Raw genomic sequence first — 21,433 nt, forward strand, 5'->3', positions numbered from 1 at the left:
TGTATCAACTGTGTGAGCATGCAAATTCATGGAGGATCAGGCGATTAGTGGCTGCTCACATCAATGGCTAGGTACTATCTCCACTGTTGGAGACAGTACGTAACTGAATGCCAGCTGCTGGGAATCACAGCTTCATAGGGTGCTATTGCCCTCCGGTACTGCTTGCATGCCTCTTGTGAGTTGGCCACTTTGAAAACAGAGTCCTGGACTAGTTAGGCCACTGGTCTGATCCAGCGCAGGCTCCTCTTAGGTCCTTATGTGCAATAGAACAACTCCTTGGAGCACCTTTCCCTTTCCTTTTTATGAGGAAGGTTATCTTAGCCTGCTCGTTCGTGTTCCCCTTCTCAGCCATTCTCTTGCTGGGCCGCCTCCTCTTCATGAGGCTTCCACGGAATCTACAGAGGAAACACGAGCTGTCAACTTGAGCCTTGACAGACTGGCAGTGCTGGGCCGGGTCCGATTAGCTAGAGCAGTCGTGGAGAGCCTAAAGGTGCCCCCTGAAAACATCACTCCAGGCAAAAAACGTTCAACTGGAAAGCCGCCCAGGCCAGCGTTGGCCAAAAAGAGGTAATAATTCTTCCTTCTCTCTTAAGGGTGAGACCTGTAAGCCCATTGACTTGATCCAGTCTCAGCAGGAATCATTAGAATCGTTCATTTTATCATAAGAGCAAAGATTTGGGAGTGATGTAAAATCCCTGTTTATACCAAGTCAAATCCGTTGGTCCATTTAGTCCCATGCTGCCTCCACTAACTGGCAAATGGCTCTCCAAGATTTCAGATAGGGTGTTTCCATGCATTTCCTGGGGATCCCAGAAATTGAATCCTGGATTTCCTGCATGCAAAGCTGTCCGCCGCTGAGCTTGAGCTCAGTGGCTTGTGTTGAAGCCCTTTCCACTTTGGCTCATTATATTAAAAACAGTGGATTGATTCACCCAATACGCTTTCTGTTTCTCCCATTCACAGGACATTCTTTGTCGAGTTTCACTTTCCAGTGGGAGCTTCGAAGATTGGAGCAGGCCAGGCTGCCATAACGACAGAAATAGTTCGGGTAGCGTCAAGTAAAATCTCAGGGGAAGGTAAGCCTTGCCTGGGGGAAAGGGGCCTTTTCTCCCATGGATGGGGCAGCTGATTGCATGGTGCCATGCCCAACACCACTTTCTGGTCCTGTCCTTTTAGGTGTAGCATCCATTTTGTCCTATGCCACACTGCACCCTGCAGTTCCTTAAAATTCCAAATGTCCCCATTGACCCCAAAATAATAATAATAATAATAATAATAATTTATTATTTATACCCCACCCATCTGGCTGAGTTTCCCCAGCCACTCTGGGCGGCTCCCAATCAGTGTTAAAAACAATACAGCATTACATATTAAAAACTTCCCTGAACAGGGCTGCCTTAAGATGTCTTCTGAATGTCAGGTAATTCTTTATCTCTTTGACATCTGATGGGAGGGCGTTCCACAGGTCGGGCGCCACTACCGAGAAGGCCCTCTGCCTGGTTCCCTGTAGCCTCACTTCTCGCAATGAGGGAACCGCCAGAAGGCCCTCGGCGCTGGATCTCAGTGTCCGGGCTGAACGATGGGGGTGGAGATGCTCCTTCAGGTATACAGGACCGAGGCCGTTTAGGGCTTTAAAGGTCAGCACCAACACTTTGAATCGTGCTCGGAAATGTACTGGGAGCCAGTGCAGATCTCTCAGAACCGGTGTTATGTGGTCCCGGCGGCCACTCCCAGTCACCAGTCTAGCTGCCGCATTCTGGATTAATTGCAGTTTCCGGGTCACCTTCAAAGGTAGCCCCACGTAGAGCGCGTTGCAGTAGTCCAAGCGTGAGATAACCAGAGCATGCACCACTCTGGCGAGACAGTCCGCGGGAAGGTAGGGTCTTAGCCTGCGTACCAGGTGGAGCTGGTAGACAGCTGCCCTGGACACAGATTTAACCTGCGCCTCCATGGACAGCTGTGAGTCCAAAAGGCTGGCAGCCCCAGCTATAGGTGGAGAAAGGTGGTGGGATTGGATCTTTATGATAAGGAAAAGTAAGCTGATCAGCCCCCCCCCCCCAAAAAAAAACACCTAGAGGCAAAGGACTTTATAAGACAACTAGAAAATGAAGAGTGGCAGTCTAGTTATCTGGAATAGGATTTGTTGTTATTGTTGTTTAGTCGTGTCTGACTCTTCGTGATCCCATGGACCAGAGCACACCAGGCACTCCTGTCTTCCACTGCCTCCCGCAGTTTGGTCAATAGGATTTAGTTACTAGTACAGTGGTACGTGGGTGGCACTGTGGGTAAAACCTCAGCACCTAGGACTTGCCGATCGCATGGTCGGCGGTTCGAATCCCTGCAGCGGGGTGAGCTCCCGTCGTTCGGTCCCAGCTCCTGCCCACCTAGCAGTTTGAAAGCACCCTTAAGTGCAAGTAGATAAATAGGTACCGCTTTATAGCGGGAAGGTAAACGGCGTTTCCGTGTGCTGCTCTGGTGCCAGTTCGCCAGAGCAGCGATGTCACGCTGGCCACGTGACCCGGAAGTGTCTGCGGACAGCGCTGGCTCCCGGCCTCTAGAGTGAGATGAGCGCACAACCCTAGAGTCTGTCAAGACTGGCCCGTACGGGCAGGGGTACCTTTACCTTTTTTACAGTGGTACCTTGGGTTAAGTACTTAATTCGTTCTGGAGGTCCGTTCTTAACCTGAAACTGTTCTTAACTTGAAGCACCACTTTAGCTAATGGGGCCTCCTGCTGTCGCCGCGCTGCCGGAGCACAATTTCTGTTCTCATCCTGAAGCACTGTTTAACCTGAAGCACTATTTCTGGGCTAGCGGAGTCTGTAACCTGAAGCGTATGTAACCTGAAGCGTATGTAACCCGAGGTACCACTGTAAAGAAAGGGATCACCTTCATGGATCACTGCCTTGTCATGGTGAAGGGGCTTGAATAACTCGAAGAAGCTATGAGCTATGCCACGCAGGGCCACCCAAGACGGACAGGTCATAGCCGAGAGTTTAGACTAAATGTGATCCACCTGGGGAAGGAACTGGCAACCCACTCCAGCGTTTTGCCAACAAAACTCCATGGACATAAAAAAGGAGAAGCTTTGAGAAGAAAGTGAAAGTTTCCAAGCCACGCTCTGGTTCATGGGGTCACAGAGAGTCAAACACGACTAAACAACAACAAAATTAAAGGGAGTGAAAGAACCTTTAGATGGTTAAGGGGGGGGGAATTAAATATAGGGTTAATAAAAATGGATTTTAAATGCTGAAATCCTGGGAGACAGCCTCATAGACATCCTTTGTAGTATATATGTATAGGATCACACTGTAAATGCGAAAAGCCTAAATAATCTGCCAGAGAGGAGTGGGGTAGTTAAGTAGTTAGTTCTGTTCTTCTTTCATTGTGCCTTTTCCCTCACAAGCCTCCAGAGACCTTTCTTCTGTCATATCTTTGAAATTTTGACTGAACATCTTTTTCTCCCCTCTTCCATCCGATTGGGCATACAATCCCTGTCAATTTACCTTTTCAGTGGTGAAGTTTCAACAGCGGTACGTGTTCTCCGTTCACTTCAGTGGCACAATGATAACCCATTGGTGGAACTCGGACCTTGAGTTTCACATCTACTCAAAACAAGGCACACAAAGAAAGGTATTCATTATTTCATTCATTTCATTCATTATTATTTTTTCTGGATGAAGCAGATTATCTAGACCCATTTGAACCTACCTTTAGCAGTCCCCTGCTTAAGGGACTGCTTTGTATTAAGATCTGCAGCTAAGGCTTCACTCTTTGTCCCACCAATGTTGGGTGTCTGTGCGGCAAGAGCCAACAAGGAGACTTTTCACGGGCTCCACTGCAACCCCTCCTTTGAGAAGCATAGCTTGGCATTCCACTGGTGGAGGAGGGCCAAAATGCTTCTTTTTCAGTTGGCTTTCAGCATATTAACTGGGTTTAAATGGATATTTTAAATCTTGTCTGCTTATAGATACCCTTTTTAGACCTGTTTAACTTGTGTGTAATTTATGATAAAAAAAAATTGTTTCGTAATTTAATTTTTTTGTTTTACTGTTACCCACTTAGAGCACTATTTTGTCAGAAAGTCAGGATTTTAATGTTCGTAATGCCTGAAAATAAGCCTCACTTTCCCCCTAAATTCTGACCGTGAAAAGTGCGGCTTATATTTGCAACCTTACGGTATGCAGCCAGGGCAAACAGACCAGGAGTGCGGCAAAGCGGCGCCCGCCTCATGCATAGTCCCCCGTCCTCTCCTCCAAGGCCGGTAAGGGAGACAGCAAGGAAGGGAAAAGGCTGCCGGAAATGCACCCCACCCCAAGTATGCAGCCAGGAGCAGCGAGGAATGGAGAGGCTTATATTCGAGTATTTTTTCCTTTCCCCACCCCCTCCAATTTTAAATGTGTGGCTTATATTCGGGTGCGGCTTATGTATGGGCCAGTACAGTACATATCTTTTCTTATTGATTACTTTTCCTTGAAGACCTTGGCAGAACCCCAGCCCCCAAACCCTACCAGAGGCTTTACGACCATGAGCACAATACAGTATAGATTATGTAATATTGAAAAGTGAAATGTGCCATAATAACCCCCTCCTTCCCCATTGTGTTCTTCTGTCTTCAGCCCCTGTTGATTGGCTCAGCTGTTTTCCCGCTGCGAGACATAATTCAGTCTGAGCAACTATCGGTCAGCCGTGAACTGTCTGTGAAAGAAGACGGACGTCCAGCCCAGCTGGGGCCTTTAAAGGTATACACAACCCGCTTCTATACCGTTCACACAGGTAGCTTGTCTTAATGCAACACTTAGGTGTCATACACTCTCATCATGGAACTATTCTGAACTGGTATTTTTGCTGGGTGTTAATGGCGTATCAGGATATATTTTGTGGCAAAGATTTGCCTTGGCATTTGTGCTTTAGTTAGCACTGGGTGAGCCCCTGCCCTGTAGCCTTTGGGAATTGGTTATTTTTTTACTGTGAAATCTTACCAGTAGCTTCCTTTCATGATGAGTACAGCCTGATTCTGTGAGGGCATGAATTGGTTGGGTGATAACACCAAGGCCTGGTGCCTCCCCCCCCCCCCAATGCAGCGTCACCTGGGATTCTTCACTCCGGTCTCCCGTCACGCTGATGTAGCCCATATCCAGGGACAAGCTGAATTCAAAACAGAAGCTCAGCCTTGAGGAGTAACATCTAAGCCTAATTTATTGCAAATTAAATCAAACAGAACAGAACAAAGAAAAACATGGCCTCTCTGTCTTTCTTCCTCGAAAAGAGAGCTGCAAAAGCTATACAGAACGGAAACAGCGTACAGTCATACGTCATGTTACGTTTGCTTCATGATACGTTGGTTGTTGTTTTTTTTAGGATATAATCTGAGTTTATTTTATTTTATAAATAGCATGTTTCCCCCTCCAGGTTAGAGACATCCCAAATCATTTTGCCCCTCCTTTAGATTAAAAAAAGAAGTAGTAGTCGTCTCGCCCCTGTCTATCTCCTCTTTTTTGCACATGATACGTTTTTTCAGGTTGCGTCCTGCGGTGACCTGGAAGTACCAGAAAGGATTACTTCCGGGTTTTGCCGCTCGCGCATGTGCAGACCGACATGCGCCAAAGTGGCGAATCGCAACCCGCGCGTGTGCAGACGCACCACTGTGGGTTGCATTCCGCTCATGTTGCAAACAGGCCTCCGGAACAGATCCCATTCGCAACCAGAGGTACGACTGTATCTCCCTTTCCGCCCACAAGACACTGAATTATTGAATTCAGTGTTGGAATATAAACAGACATTTGACATGTAACAATCCCACACACACCTGCAGCACGGGAGGAATGGAATTCCCAACATAGTTGCCCACAGGTTTGTTGCCAAAGGAGACTAAAGAATTGGCTTGTATCATTGCCTCTTGCTTTGGCCATGGAATTTTTTTCTGGGAGGCTGCTTTCTGCATTGGAGCACATTCAGGTGTCAGGTTTACATCTGGGAAGAGAGGGACCCCAGCTCATTCCGAAACAAAGGCCTTCTGTATCTAGAGTAAAACAGTCGCCTAATGGTGGGAATATGTATTGAGTGGCTGTGCTGGGTGCTGCTCAGTTTTTTAGGGCCACCTCCATTCCTGACCCTTTGCTTTCCAGGCCCGTTGAAGGTGATCTTTGCTCTTTTTCTTTTTCGTGCTCTCAACAGACAGCAGGTAACAAGCTATTTCTAACTTTCTTGCGGCAGGTGTCATTGGAACTTGCAGCTGATAGTAAAGATTTCTCCAGCACCAGTGCCAAGGCAGCGCATGGGGCACCACAAGCTCCAGTTCATGCCATCAAGAGTCCTGGAGTCCAGTTTCAAGAAGTTGGCAGGAGCACCACTCCTGCTGAAAGCCCCCCAGTCTTGAAGCAAACTAATTGCCAGCTCCCAAAGAGGAACCAAGAGTCTTCACCTGCAGTATCAGAAAGGGCCAACGTTGGCGTGAGTCAGCTGCCAGTCCCCATGCCCGTCTCCCGTAACCTCCTGAACCAGTTGTGCGCATCAGAAGAAGAAGGTTTGCTGTTGCACGTACTCTTGATGGTCCCAGAAGGGAAGGTCTTTGTTCCCAAAGATGCTGGATTTCATGGTTCTTGTAACGTGTATCTAAACTGCAAGCTCTTCAGCACAGAAGAAGCCACAAGGTCTGCTGTGATATGGGGGACCACACAACCCATCTTCCAGTTTTCTCAGGCAAGCTTCAGTTTTTTCATGTGCGCAGTAATCCTGGTAACATTAGTGCCTCCTCAGTGTTTAACATCAATTCCTTAAACTTGTGAGGTCAGAGAACAAAATACAGGCCCAAAACTTTGTATTATTTGCCCCCCTGCTTTACAGCAGGAGGGCCAGTTTCTGTATTCTAAAGTGTTGGGTAGTTGTCAGACTGGCCAGGAGGCAGAATGTGTTTTGCTGCCCTTCATAATAATAATAATAATAATTTATTATTTATACCCCGCCCATCTGGCTGGGTTTCTCCAGCCACTCTGGGCAGCTTCCAACTGAGTATTAAAAACAATACAGCATCAGACATTAAAAGCTTCCCTAAACAGGGCTGCCTTCAGATGTCTTTTAAAAGTTTGGTAGTTATTTTTCTCTTTGACATCTGTTGGGAGGGCGTTTCACAGGGCAAGTGCCACTACCAAGAAGGCCCTCTGCCTGGTTCCCTGTAACCTCACTTCTTGCATTGAGGGAACCGCCAGAAGGCCCTCGGAGCTGGACCTCAGTGTCCGGGCTGGATGATGGGGGTGGAGACGCTCCTTCAAGTATACAGGTATTCATAGTTGGCTTGGCCCCATAATTAAAGTCACCCAATGCCCAGCAGCAAAGGACGTCTCAGTCATGAGTCAGACCCCACCTGTATCCAGTTCTGGACACTAGAGTTTAAGAAAGATATTGAGAAGCTGGAATGTGTGCAGCTGAAGGCAGCCAGGATGACAAAGTATCTGGAAAACAAACCTTATGAGGGTGTTGGGGATGTTCAGCCTGGAGAAAAAAAGACTGGGAGGTGGTATGAAAGCCTTCTTCAGATATCTGAAGGGCTGTCATTTGGAAGATGGAGGAAGCTTGTTCGGGTGGTGGAGTGTGGTGGAGTCTCCTTCTTTGGAGGTCTTTAAGCAGAGGCTTGACAACCATATGTCAGGAGTGCTCTGATGGTGTTTCCTGCTTGGCAGGGGGTTGGACTCGATGGCCCTTGTGGTCTCTTCCAACTCTATGATTCTATGATTCTATTCTATGGGTAAGATCACAATTACAAGAAATGAGATCCTGACTAAACATTAGGAATAACTTTCTAACAGAGCTATTTGAAAGTGGATCAGTCTCTTTCAGGAGGCAGTGGACTCCCCTTCCTTTGAGCTTCTCAAGCAGAAGTTGGATGGCCATCTGCTGGGGATTCTCCAGCTGCAATTCTTGCATTTCAGAGGGTTGGACTGTAGCCATTGGGTTCCCTGCCCACTTTTCAATTCTGTGATTCTCTGTGTGCTCAGGCATGCCCAGGTCGCCCACATACAGACCCCACGAGAAACCAAATATTAAAGTGTGCAAAACACATCTTTTATGGGGCAGCCTAGAAGAGGGGTAGGCAAACCAAGGCCCAGGGGCCGGATCTGGCCCAATCGCCTTCTAAATCTGGCCCACGGATGGTCCGGGAATCAGTGTGTTTCCACATGAGTAGAATGTGTGCTTTTACTTAAAATGCATCTCTGGGTTATTTGTGGGGCACAGGAATTCATTCATCCCCCCCCAAAAAAAATATAGTCCGGCCCCCCACAAGTTCTGAGGCACAGTGGACCGGCCCCCTGCTGGAAAAGTTTGCTGACCCCTGGCCTAGAACATCACTAAACAAAATTAGCTTTTGAAACTTGTTTTCTTTTCCTCACAAGGAAAACTTATCAGCAAACATTTTACCTGCAACTTAATTAAACCTGGTAAGCTTGCAAGGGGACTTAATTCCCGCCCCCCCCCCCATTAGCTGTATCGGGTCCACAGTCAGTTTACTGTGGATTTGCTGGTTTACATGCCGTCCTCTTTATTTTTATATTTGCAAAGGCTGAGATGAAGGGCTGTGTGTGTGTGTGTGTGTGGGCCTGCTTCTCTGATCAAAGAGTCTGATCAAATCTCTAGGTAACTCCTATTTCACTGACATCAAAACATCTGGAGAGGCTGAAGAACAATGTGATGGTCATAGAAGCCTGGAACAAGGTCTGCATTCCAGGAGGAGACGCCTTGCTAGGACTGGTGAAGCTTCCACTGCATCAGTTCTACGTTTCATTCAAGTAAAAACTCATTCTTCATTTTTAAAATTGTTTTTATTTTACTGTGTTGTGGCATATTTACTCAATTTTCTTCTTCTTTCAGTGCTCAAGGAACACTGATAATGCCCCCCACCACCACCACCAAGTCAGATTAAAAAACCAGAAATCACTTCCAGGCAGTGATTTTTAATTTCCATCCCTATCTTAGTGGCTCAGACTTGGGCTACATATGATATATTGCTGTGAGTTCATCCTAAAGTAAGCTAAGGGGCAGTATGCTGCCCAAAACATCCACCACCCAGTTTGCTTTGTTTAATTTTTTTTCCTTTCATTTCTCATATATATAATCTAAACAAAAACAGAGAAAGAGAAAATAGTCTTCTTTCAAAACTAGTTGTTAACCCTTGTCTCACACAGAAAGCCATGGACCCTCTCAGGTCTCGCTGGGAGCTTTCCTTGCTTCTCATCAACATTATCGTCACTTTTAATTTGTATACTGCCTTTCTATCTAACAATACTCAAGGCGGTTTACAAGCTGAAGAATCAAAGAATGTACACCTTATAACAATCTAACGCAATACAAAAATGTGATAATAAAATGGCTTTAAAATAAGCAATTGTCAGAGCTGCCCCTAGGTCCCAGCTCACAGAGGACCAGCGCCCGATCGTCGTTATGTACAAAAGTCTTTATTGAAGTTCAACTTCCATTCCAAAGCCGCAGCGCGCAGCCCTACGTCTTAAACCCTAGACCGGCGAAGTCCCGTCTGAATCTCCTCCCCTCTGGCACCAGTTTAAGATCCTAGCCCTGCTCCACCTTTTCCGTTATTCTCTCCTCCTCTGGGTCCTCCTGCCCGCCGGGGCTTTCCCCTTTCTGGACTCTTCCGACGCTGAGTCGGCTGACTCCTCCCCCTGTCTCCGGCGGGCTTTAGGACCCGGTTCCCAATCCTCATTCTCTGCTGTCCCGCGCTCCTATACATTTGAACTTGCCTCTCGCGCCAACCCAGTGACCTTCCTCCTGACCGTCACACTGCTTCTGTCACTGCTTCCCTCTTCCGGGATACTGCCCGGATCTGACCTCCCCTCCGTTGTCTGGCTCTCCGATGGAGGCGTGGCCAGCCCTGACTTATCTTCACTCCCTGGTGTGGAATCCTCTGCCCTCGATACCTGGGACTCTTCCCCCCCCCACTATGCTCTGGTGGGGAAGCTGGTCCTGATTTCCAACTGCTACTCTGGGAGTCCCTGCTGGCCCCTTGCTCCTGGAGTGTCCCCCTTGGGAATCCCCTTGCCCTGGCCACTGGCGCCCCCTTCTGTGAATCTTCCGATTCGCTGGAGAGGCTCATGGAATCTCTCGGGCCACTGTCATCTTCTCCTACGCTGCCCTCAGATTCTTCCCCTTTGCTCTCCATCTCCCCTCTTCCCTGTGCTTCTGCTCCTGAACCCCTGACAGCAATCTACATCAAATAAAGTAACATTCAACAATCAGAATAGCATAGAATAATAATATCAGCATATAAAAAAAAAACAGAAACCCACTCTTAACAATTGCAACAAATAATTTCGAAACGACGATCAATAAAACAACGGCAAGCCACAGTGCATAAAATAATACAATACAATTTGAGAAGCAGAGGACTGGAGGGTGGGGCAAGGCAGGTGGAAGGAGGCCTTGCCTGATGGAGTCTCTCCCCTCACAGTTCTTCCTCCAGGACCAGCTTCCTTATGAGGACTCCCAAGGCCAGGGGTCTCTCACCCTGGAAGGCTTTCCCTTCCTTGCCTCTCACTCACAGGGTCCTGCCACCAACCACCTGCCACCTTCATGTGCGAGTAATCCGTGGACTCCCGTTTCTCACCCACTTTTCACCCTGAGGTTCCAGAGTATGGCACCTAAACTGAAAACACAATCACAGAAAGATTGAGTGGGAATTTGAGCCAAGGGGACTGGGAGTCTGAGGGTCAAATGTGGCCCTGCATTCCTCCTAGCCCCTTGGCACACTGTCAGGACACACACACTCAGCAAGGCCATTGCTCCATGCCCTCCTCGAGTGCTTTTGACTGGCTTGGCTGCCCTTGAACTGTCATTCAATTTGCTTTGACAAATGATGGAGGGAATTCCAGCGGTGAGTAAAATTCCTCTGGCTGCAACGTGCCCTACCATACAAAAACAAGTCACAACTTCCTCCATCCACTCTTGCCTCTCACCTCTCCCATGTGACATGCAGCCACCCTTGGAAACGTTGCCCATGAGAAAATACAACCCTAAAGCTGGAAAAGGTCCCCCTGCCACCAGACTTACGCTCCCCCCCAGGTATCCAGCACAATTCAGAATGGGTGATGAGGCCTTGAAGGCTCACAGATCCGATTAAGTATGCATGTTGCTTAAGCAGAGAGTCTAGGAACTGCAGCATGAACTACAGAATATACAGTGGTACCTTGGGTTACATACGCTTCAAGTTACAGACGCTTCAGGTTACAGACTCCGCTAACCCAAAAATAGTACCTCGGGTTAAGAACTTTGCTTCAGGATGAGAACAGAAATTGTGCCACGGCAGCAGGAAGACCCCATTAGCTAAAGTGGTGCTTCAGGTTAAGAACAGGTTAAAAACAGACCTCCGGAATGAATTAAGTACTGTATTTTTTGCTCTATAAGACTCACTTTTCCCCTCCATAAAAGTAAGGGGAAATGTGTGTGCGTCTTATGGAGCGAATGCAGGCTGCGCAGCTATCCCAGAAGCCAGAACAGCAAGAGGGATCGCTGCTTTCCCTGCGCAGCAATCCCTCTTGCTGTTCTGGCTTCTGGGATTCAGATTTTTTTTTTCTTGTTTTCCTCCTCCAAAAACTAGGTTCGTCTTGTGGTCTGGTGCGTCTTATAGAGCGAAAAATACGGTGCTTAACCCGAGGTACCACTGTAATCTCACATGTCAAATTCATAGAAGCCCAGCTTTCCTGCATTTTAAAATGCCTAGCCTCCATGAAAAAGTGCCGGTCTCTGCTAAAGGCGAAGGTGGCAAGGAGATTCATTGGTAGGGAAATTGGACTCTTCTGTATGTTTTAGTTAGTTAATTCACCACTTTATGCGTCAACAGGAATCGCTACGCGGTTTACATAGCATGACTGTCTCCTCCCTCCCTTCCCAGGGACCCCAAGATTTCCAGCCTGCTGCTTCAGGCTCAGTATCCGGTGCTGGCTGTAGATGGCTCCATGCCTGTGGTCGACGTCTTCACCGGCAGCAAAAAGGGGAGCCTGACGGTCATTCTGGCCATGGGCTCCGCGGAGCAGATCGCGGCACTGCAGAGGCTCAAGAACGAAGAAGGAATGGCACCGCCTGTGGCAATGCGCCCTCCACATTCTCTGGACTCTCTTGTCATGCCTCTTCCAAAGGTATTTCCATCAAACATATCTTTGTGTTTGCTGAGGCTGCCCCCCAAAACTAGCACTTTTTTTGCCTAGAGCTTTGTTGTTGTTTAGTTGTGTCCGACTCTTTGTGACTCCATGGACCAGAGCATGCCAGGCACTCCTGTCTTCCACTGCCTCCCGCAGTTTGGTCAAACTCATGTTGGTAGCTTCGAGAACACTGTCCAACCATCCCGTCCTCTGTCGTCCCCTTCTCCTTGTGCCCTCCATCTTTCCCAACATCAGGGTCTTTTCCAGGGAGTCTTCTCTTCTCATGAGGTGGCCAAAGTATTGGAGCCTCAGCTTCAGGATCTGTCCTTCCAGTGAGCACTCAGGGCTGATTCCCTTCAGAATGGAGAGGTTTGATCTACTTGCAGTCCATGGGACTCTCAAGAGTCTCCTCCAGCACCATAATTCAAAAGCATAAATTCTTCAGCGATCAACCTTCTTTATGATCCATCTCTCACTTCCATACATCACTACTGGGAAAATCATAGCTTTAACTATGCAGACCTTTGTTGAGCAGGCATAGGCAAACTGCCCTCCAGATGTTTTTTGGGACTACAACTCCCATCATCCCTGACCACTGGTCCTTTTAGCTAGGAATGATGGGAGTTGTAGTCCCAAAAACATCTGGAGGGCCGAATTTGCCTATGCCTGGCCTAGAGACCCACCAGAGACCACACCTTGGGGAAGGAGTGTAGAACATTTAAAGTGTGTGTGTGGTGTGGTGTGGTGTGTTATGTTATACATCAGTGACTGTCTTACAGGTGTGGCAAACCTGCGGTATACCTGTGAGATCACTATACCAAATATACACCCACTCAACCACTTCAGTTTGCAGAACTGGCACGGTTGCAAGTGCCACACAAAATCAACCCGCATTTGTGAGCAATCAGTCTTTTAGTGCAGTAGCATCTACTCTCTGGAACTCCCCGCCACTGGACATAAGACAGATGCCTTTGCAGTGCCTCGCTTTGGCACGTTGTGAAAACCTTTTTGTTCAGACAATCCTACCCAGATGTTTAGAAAACTGAAGCGAGCTTTAATGGTTTCAAATATTGTTGTTGGTTCTTTTCATTACCTTCTTTTTGCAAGCCGCTTTGAGGTTTTGTTTTGCTTTCACAGTCAACTGGTGTATAATTTTTATGACATAAATAATGGTGGTGGGTTATTCCCCCAACCCTAATCTCCGGGTTGCCATCTGATTGGATTTTATTCTGATCCTGATCCTGATTTTAGGGTGTATTTTAATTGATTGCCTGATTTTATGTTGTGTTATACATTTGATGTTTGCCGCTCTGAGCCCAGTTTTGGCTGGGGAGGGCGGGGTATAAATATTATTATTATTATTATTACTACTACCTGCCCAGAACATGCTGAGATTGAGCATTTTGTTCACCGGAGACGGGATCTCTCTCCCCACAAGGATTCCCCTCTTTCACAGGGATTCCATTTTGTCTATTATTTTGCAGTCAGGCAGAGAAAAGGAAGGGATGATGGAGCACGTTTTTGAGATCCACATTGAGAGCGTCAAAGGGCTCACTCCCCTCCAGTCCACTGTCTGGGGAGAGGCTGACTGTTATGTGCAGTACCACTTTCCCGTTCAAGAGTGCGACATACTGCGTGGGACAGAGTTCTGTGAGAATGGTAAGTGCTGTTTGCCCATCAGGCTATTCCGGTTGTTCTTCACTGCTTCTGAACCGAACTGGCTAGTGTGCCATGGTGATGGACAAATACGTCTTTGAGCTTCCAAAATGAAGCGAGGGTGCTCATCTATAATAGGACCAGCAGTGGCTTGCTTGTTTGCTCTCACTGACGGCGACTGGTTTTACACTGAGGGCACCTGCCTCCTCTCCTGTTTGGAAGGTAATTGGACAGGATTGGAGCATTGAATAATAATTATTATTATTATTATTATTATTATTATTATTATTAATACCCCGCCCATCTGGCTGGGCCTCCCCAGCCACTCTGGGCGGCTTACATAAAAACCAAAAATACAGTAACATATCACACGTTAAAAACTTCCCTGAACAGGGCTGCCTTAAGATGTCTTCTGAATGTCAGGTAGTTGTTTATCGCTTTGACATCTGCCGGAAGGGCGTTCCACAGGGCGGGCGCCACAACCGAGAAGGCCCTCTGCCTGGTTCCCTGTAGCTTTGCTTCTCGCAATGAGGGAACCGCCAGAAGGCCCTCGGCGCTGAACCTCAGCGTCCGGGTAGAATGATGGGGGTGGAGACGCTCCTTCAGGAATACTGGACCGAGGCCGTTTAGGGCTTTAAAGGTCAGCACCAACACTTTGAATTGTGCTCGGAAACATACTGGGAGCCAATGTAGGTCTTTCAAGACCGGTGTTATATGGTCTCGGCGGCCGCTCCCAGTCACCAGTCTAGCTGCCGCATTCTGGATTAGTTGTAGTTTCCGAGTCACCTTCAAAGGTAGCCCCACGTAGAGTGCATTGCAGTAGTCCAAGTGGGAGATAACCAGAGCATGCACCACTCTGGCGAGACAGTCCGCAGGCAGATAGGGTCTCAGCCTACGTACCAGATGGAGCTGGTAAACAGCTGCCGTGGACACAGATTTGACCTGTGCTTCCATGGACAGCTGTGCGTCCAAAATGACTCCCAGGCTGCGCACCTGGTCCTTCAGGGGCACAGTTACCCCATTCAGGACCAGGGAATCCTCCACACCTGCCCGCCTCCTGTCCCCCAAAAACAGTACTTCTGTCTTGTCAGGATTCAACCTCAATCTGTTAGCCGCCATCCATCCACGTGGAGGATGGAACCCCTTCCTGGCTAGCTTACACACGAGAATGTTGCCAGAAAACTGAGTTATCGACTGCCTCCCCAGGGTGCAGAGCTCCCACATCCGAAATACTGTATGTTCCGCTGCTCTACTCCTTCAGCTGAATGTAGAAAGTAAGTGGCCAAGAGACAGGAAGTGACAGCTGCAAGCATCCCAACCTGCTGAACGTCATTGTCAGCCCGAGTCAACGTGCTGGATGAGCAAGGGCCCACAAACATGCCAGACTGAGCTTAGAAACTGGCGACTGGGAGTGGCCACCGAGACCATATAACACCAGTCTTGAAAGACCTACACTGGCTCCCAGTACGTTTCCAAGCACAATTCAAAGTATTGGTGCTGACCTTTAAAGCCCTAAACTGCCTCGGTCCAGTATACCTGAAGGAGCATCTCCACCCCCATCGTTCTGCCCAGACACTGAGGTCCAGTGCCAAGGGTCTTCTGGCGGTTCCTTCACTGCGAGAAGCCAAGTTACAGGGAACCAGGCAGAGGGCCTTCTTGGTAGTGGCACCCGCCCTGTGGAACGCCCTCCCACTAGATGTCAAAGAGAAAAACTACCAGATTTTTAGAAGACATCTGAAGGCAGCCCTGTTTAGGGAAGCTTTTAATGCTTAATAGGTTATTGTATTTTAATATTCCATTGGAAGCCGCCCAGAGTGGCTGAAGAAACCCATCCAGATGGGCAGGATATAAATATATTATTATTATTATTATTATTATTATTATTATTATTATTATTATTATTATTGAAGCAATCTAGGACCCAATATGAATGCCCAAAGACAGGCCTAATGTGAATGACGGCCATAGGAGCAGTCTTGGGTCCTCTTGGCTAGCGAGTGGGCTTGTATAAGATCTTTTCTGGCTAGCGAGTGGGCTTGTATAAGGTCTTTTCTGGCTTTGCTTTACCTCCTCAGGCCTTGTGTTAAAGCCTTTCCGCTCAACAACCACCTTGTGCGTCCCTGACCCCAACTTTGGCGATGAGCGTCATCACTCCTTGATGGTCCCTGCTGATGTCCCTGTCCAAAGACTGCTGCTCAGCTCTTTCTCTGCCCAGGGCTTAGGAGGAGGAGGAGGGATCCAGTTTGAAATCTGGTGCAGGTATTTTTTCTGGCGTCCCTCGCCATCCCTATAATGCCCCCTGCTTAGCAGCACTCGCAGCCAAGGCAAATACCCACCCTCTCCTTTCTGCTGGCATCAAGCCGTGGTTAGGCCTTGGCCCAGTAGACCTGAAGGAGCGTCTCCACCTCCATCGTTCTGCCCGGACACTGAGGTCCAGCGCCGAGGGCCTTCTGGCAGTTGCTTCGCTGCAAGAAGCCAAGTTACAGGGAACCAGGTAGAGGGCCTTCTCGGTAGTGGCACCCGCCCTGTGGAACGCCCTCCCACCAGATGTTAAAGAGAAAAATAACTACCAAACTTTTAGAAGACATCTGAAGGCAGCCCTGTTTAGGGAAGCTTTTAATGTTTAATAGGTTATTGTATTTTAGTGTTTTGTTGGAAGCCGCCCAGAGTGGCTGGGGAAACCCAGCCAGATAGGAGGGGTATAAATAATAAAAAAATATTATTACTACTATTATTATTATTATTATTATTATTATTATTATTATTGGATGACCATGCAAAGGATTCTCCTCAAAGTGGGGCACAGAAAGTCCTAAAAGAATTGAGTCCTCTGTATTTGATCTCTTCACTCTCAGAATTATCCCTTTCAGACTCATTTCTTTGACCCTGTAACAAAACCTTAAGAGTTTGCATGCAGCTGGGCCAGGTGATGAGATTGGCCCTTTCCCCCTGAGACCCTGGAGAGCAGCTGCCAGTCAGAGCAGGCAGCCCTGCTTTAGATGGATCTGGCATAAACCAGCTTCCTATGACGGGGCTGTCGGGATACAGTACATGGCTGCAGTTGGCTTGGTGGGCCACATGATGCTGGCCTGACAGGGCCCTCTTTGCATTCAAAAGGGTTTACCCCTAATGTTTACTTCTGTTTCATCTCTTCTTGTAGGTATTACTACCCTAACGTCCGAGACCAGATGGTAGCCAGGGGGACCTTGCCGCTGTCCCGTCTGTGTGCCATGGTGACCATGCAGTACCGAGAGGACGTGGGCATCCAGACCTTCAGTCTACCCTTAATCCCAAGGACTGAGAGTGCAGGGGAACCCCATCCCCGTTCCTCAGGTAACAGAAGACATTGGCCCAGAGCAAATCTGGACTTTGGTAAGGTTTTACTGTACCGGAGTGCAAGGCATAATTCTTCAGGACTTTAAATGAGCTTTACCTTCCTGGTGATCCTGTACTGGAGGTCCTATTTTACAGGTGACACAGGGCAGAACTTCTTACATTAGCAGACAGGTTTGGAGATTAACAGTAAAACAGGGGTGGGGTGTGTTTGTATGTGTAAGGTAGATCAAGTGGAGGCAGGAAGGCTTCGTCTTTCTCTTGACCTCCAGTTTTTTCTCACAGCTGAGCTAATTTTGGTCTTATAGCTAGCTATCTGGGGAAGGGGGAAAACAGGCCCAGGGTAGAGGGGTTGAGAGAATTTGTGCAAGAAGGACCAATTGGTTATACAGCCTCTCCTGAAATCCCCACCACCACCAACACACACACACACACACACACACATTGGAATTAGAAGGCAAACATGGTATTGGGGAACCTTGTGTTTGCCTTATGATGTCAGGTCCCACCCTGAGGCTAAGAAAGAGCATCTTGCATTCTGTCCGCCATATCATTCTGTTTCTACCTTCCTTAAAGGTAAAGGTACCCCTGACCATTAGGTCCAGTCACAGACGACTCTGGGGTTGCAGTGCTCATCTCACTTTACTGGCCGAGAGAGCCGGCGTTTGTCCGCAGACAGCTTCTGGGTCATGTGGCCAGCATGACGAAGCCGCTTCTGGCGAACCAGAGCAGCGCACGGAAACACTGTTTACCTTCCCGCCACAGTGGTACCTATGTATCTACTTGCACATGACGTGCTTTCGAACTGCTAGGTTGGCAGGAGCTGGGACCGAACGACGGAAGCTCACCCCGCCGCTGGGATTCAAATCACCGACCTTCTGATCGGCAAACTCTAGGCTCTGGGGTTTAGACCACAGCACCACCTGTGCCCCCTTTCTACCTTCCTTAGATGCTTCCAAGTATTAACCTTCATGTGGTTGACAAGAAGGACCGGAGCGTCTGTTTTCAGGAACGTCTTCAGCTATGACTTCTTGTCACATCAGCCACGTGCAGACCTTGCCTGCAGTTTCAGCAATGGAAAGCTTAAATATGTATTTCTTTTTCCTCCCCTTTTCCCCAGGTTTTCTTGATGTGAGCATAAAATACAGGCGCTCCCTGAAAGCAACGGAAGGCATCCTGGCAGCTCAAACAGTTTCTATTTCTGTTCAGATACACTTTGCAGCTGGTTTGCAGGCAGCAGCCAGGTAAGCACACAGCCACAAGAGGGTGTTGAGTGCTTCTGCCAGTCAGAGCCGACTACCCTAGGCTAGATGGTGCAGATAGTTTTTATAAGGGCAGCCATCCTGCTTTCCTGCCCCTATTAAATACAGCAACACACAATCAACACAAACCCATGTGCTTGCCTGTCTAATTTTTTTGTAATCGCTCCTTATATGCGTCTCTGGGATATTTTCTTCTCTTTGCCAAGAGCCGTGGCAGAAAAGAACCCTTCACTCCAATGCAGTGCAGAAGTTGGAGTGAATGCTTACGTCTCTGTGCACCTGCCCTTCCTCCCTGAATCCGAGAGGCGCAACACCCGAGCCGTGGCTCGCACTTTCTGCCCAGAATTCGAGCACCACACAGAGTTCCCGTGCAACCTTGTGGTCCAGAGAAGCAGTGGAGAAGCCTGTTCCTTGGGGGAGCTGTTGCAGATTTCGGAGATAGTCTTTTCCGTCTTTCACAAGAGCCTGAACTCAGGTATGTAAAATACACGGAGGCAGCTCATACTTTTGCTGTGCCAGTGACAGAACCTGCATCATGCCATCACTCTGAGCTGGGTGGGCAAGGGGAGTGGACCCAGCGAGCGACCAATGGAGGATCCCTTAGGTAGCAAACCCACCCAGCACTCCCACCTGCTCTTTTGCACAGCATCCATCAACTTCCATCAAATTTGTGCAAGAGACATTTCCAGGGCTTAGATGGCGCTCTGGCAGCAAGCACCAGCTCTTTCTAGCCACCCAGCTGCCATATTCTACTGTATTTTTAAAGCACAACACATTGGCTTTTAACAGTCAGCAGCTGGCAGCCTTTGGGACCAGTCCAGTGATTGCCTTCAAGCTTATAGCCAGCAAACAGTCCATTTACTGGGGGCCCTCAGTTTCTATTACAAAGGGATCAATATGTGCTTCATTTCCTGGATTTGTATGTAGCTTTCCTAGACTAAATCACTTGAGCTCCTTTCATGCTTTTGAGTTTGTGTTCTGATGAAATGGAGGCCATGATGGTTGTTGTGGTGATGGCATCATCATCATTATTATTATTTATTTGTATTATTTATATGCCACTCATCTAACTAGGTTGCCAGTCATTAGGCTTTGTACGCCAAGAATGAGGAAGCAGTGGTAGATTATCACCCAATGACAGAACAGGGAATTACCCTTCATAGAACAACCAACCACTGAGCATAAAGAATTGCCCCAAAGAATTGCCCCACAGTTAACTGCGGCAAACAACTGAAATCATTTCACATAAATAAGCAACTATGTCAGTAAAGGCAAAATATAAAGAACCGCTGGACGATTAAGTCCAGTCAAAGGCAACTATGGGGTTGCAGTGCTCATCTCGCTTCAGGCCGAGGGAGCTGGCGTTTGTCCACAGACAGCTTTCTGGATCATGTGGCCAACATGACTAAACCACTTCTGGTGCAATGGAACACCATGACGGAAGCCAGAATGCACAGAAACACTGTTTACCTTCCCACCGCAGTGGTACCTATTTATCTACTTGCACTGGCGTGCTTTCAAACTGCTAGGTTGGCAGAAGCTGGGACTGAGCAACGGGAGCTCACCCTGTCGCACGAATTTGAACCGCCGACCACAGCGGTTTAGACCACAGCACCACCTATGTCCCTAAGCAACTATGTATGCAGGAGAGGAAAGACAGGAAGCCACATGAAAGAGGATTCAAAGAACTCCCAGCTGTAGGAAGGACAATTTTTGCCCACACAGATCCGATCTTATAGATCCATCCTAAAATAAGTCAATTGCCAGTAGCGCGAGGATTGCTTTTCCCATGCACCTTTTCTACACTAGACCGTTTTGAATACCTTCCGGATGGATGAACAATGATTTTTTATTTATTTCATATTTATGCTATGTTCTTCATTTTGATCTTACAGCACCATATGGAACAAAAACCCAGGCTTCAAGGGATTACCTCCTGGGAACTGCCAAGATTCCAACCAGAGACCTCTTGAACAGAAGATCAGGTAAAGATACCTGTGTTACCTTTGGTGTATGTAACAGAGTCGCTTTCTGATAGGGAGGTGCTCAGTAAATGAAAATGTTCTGCTCCCCCACCCCCACTTTCCATTGAAAGGTGATAATGACACTCTTTTCCTGTGTGCTCTGTGAAAGGTATTCGAGGCTGGTTCCCAATAACTCTGCCGGAGGATCTGGTGCCTGCTCATTGTGCAAACATCCTGCAAACCATAGTTGGAGGCCTGGAGCTTTCTGTCACCTTTGCCCATCCTGGGGACCGGGAGCGTGTCCTGGATGCGGCTAAACTTTTAGGCTGGAATTTGAAGGAAGCCAGCGCTGAGTGCCTGCAGGACGACAGTGAGGGCGAATGCCAGCCTACTCCAAACACTGCAGCCGTGGCCATTTCCATCCCTCAGCTGTGGCTGCCAGTGCAGTGTGTGTTACTTGCAGGAGAGACACACTTAAACAAAAGCGTCCATTGCTACCTCCGCTATAAGCTGTATGACCAAGAAGCCACGTGGACGTCTCTTAGGAGGCCCAAATTAGCCGAAGACCAGAAGCACGTGACCGTGAGCTTCAAGAAAAGCAAAGAAATGGATCTGCCGTTGAGCCAAGCCTTACTGTGGTACTTCAAGGAGGAGAGGCTGGAGGTCCAGGCGTGGCGAGCCTATGGGAACGAGAGCAACACCGAGAGGCCGCTGGATACCGATCGACTGATTGGGTCGGCCTATGTGGACCTTGCCACGCTCGGGGAGAGCTCAAGGGGGAAAAGGACAGTTAGTGGTATGTTCACTAGCAGCTTAAAAAACATTGGGCAGCTTTGGGGTTCCATTACCATCCAACCCATAGTCTTTGCTTTCTCCTTTTTAACTCCATCACCAAGCAAAGATTGTAACAGCCGTGCCCCTATTGGCACATTTATGCGACGCCCACTTACCATATGGAGTTTGCTACCAACTGATGTGGTGATGGCTGCCACTACAAACGGCTTTCAAAATGTATGGGGACAGTTTCATGGAGGAGAGGTCTATGGGACGCAGGAAATAACTTCCCGTGTTCAGATC

The 21,433-nt window shown here is 48.1% G+C and overlaps 1 protein-coding gene across 1 annotated transcript in view; it reads left to right on the top strand.

Moving 5' to 3' along the window:
- C2CD3 (C2 domain containing 3 centriole elongation regulator) overlaps positions 1-21,433 on the top strand; it is a 61,891-nt gene that overhangs the window by 14,393 nt on the left and 26,065 nt on the right. The window contains exons 10-23 of the mRNA XM_079974279.1: positions 349-567; positions 964-1,076; positions 3,513-3,631; positions 4,618-4,740; positions 6,215-6,700; positions 8,630-8,781; positions 11,895-12,138; positions 13,626-13,800; positions 15,873-16,056; positions 16,958-17,130; positions 18,251-18,374; positions 18,599-18,867; positions 20,288-20,377; positions 20,526-21,152. Coding sequence (XP_079830405.1) covers positions 349-567; positions 964-1,076; positions 3,513-3,631; positions 4,618-4,740; positions 6,215-6,700; positions 8,630-8,781; positions 11,895-12,138; positions 13,626-13,800; positions 15,873-16,056; positions 16,958-17,130; positions 18,251-18,374; positions 18,599-18,867; positions 20,288-20,377; positions 20,526-21,152 — 3,098 coding nt within the window. The remainder of the gene's footprint in view (positions 1-348; positions 568-963; positions 1,077-3,512; positions 3,632-4,617; positions 4,741-6,214; positions 6,701-8,629; positions 8,782-11,894; positions 12,139-13,625; positions 13,801-15,872; positions 16,057-16,957; positions 17,131-18,250; positions 18,375-18,598; positions 18,868-20,287; positions 20,378-20,525; positions 21,153-21,433) is intronic.

Source organism: Podarcis cretensis (genome assembly GCF_951804945.1).
Source record: "Podarcis cretensis genome assembly, chromosome: 4".
In the NCBI taxonomy this organism is placed as follows: Eukaryota; Metazoa; Chordata; class Lepidosauria; order Squamata; family Lacertidae; genus Podarcis; species Podarcis cretensis.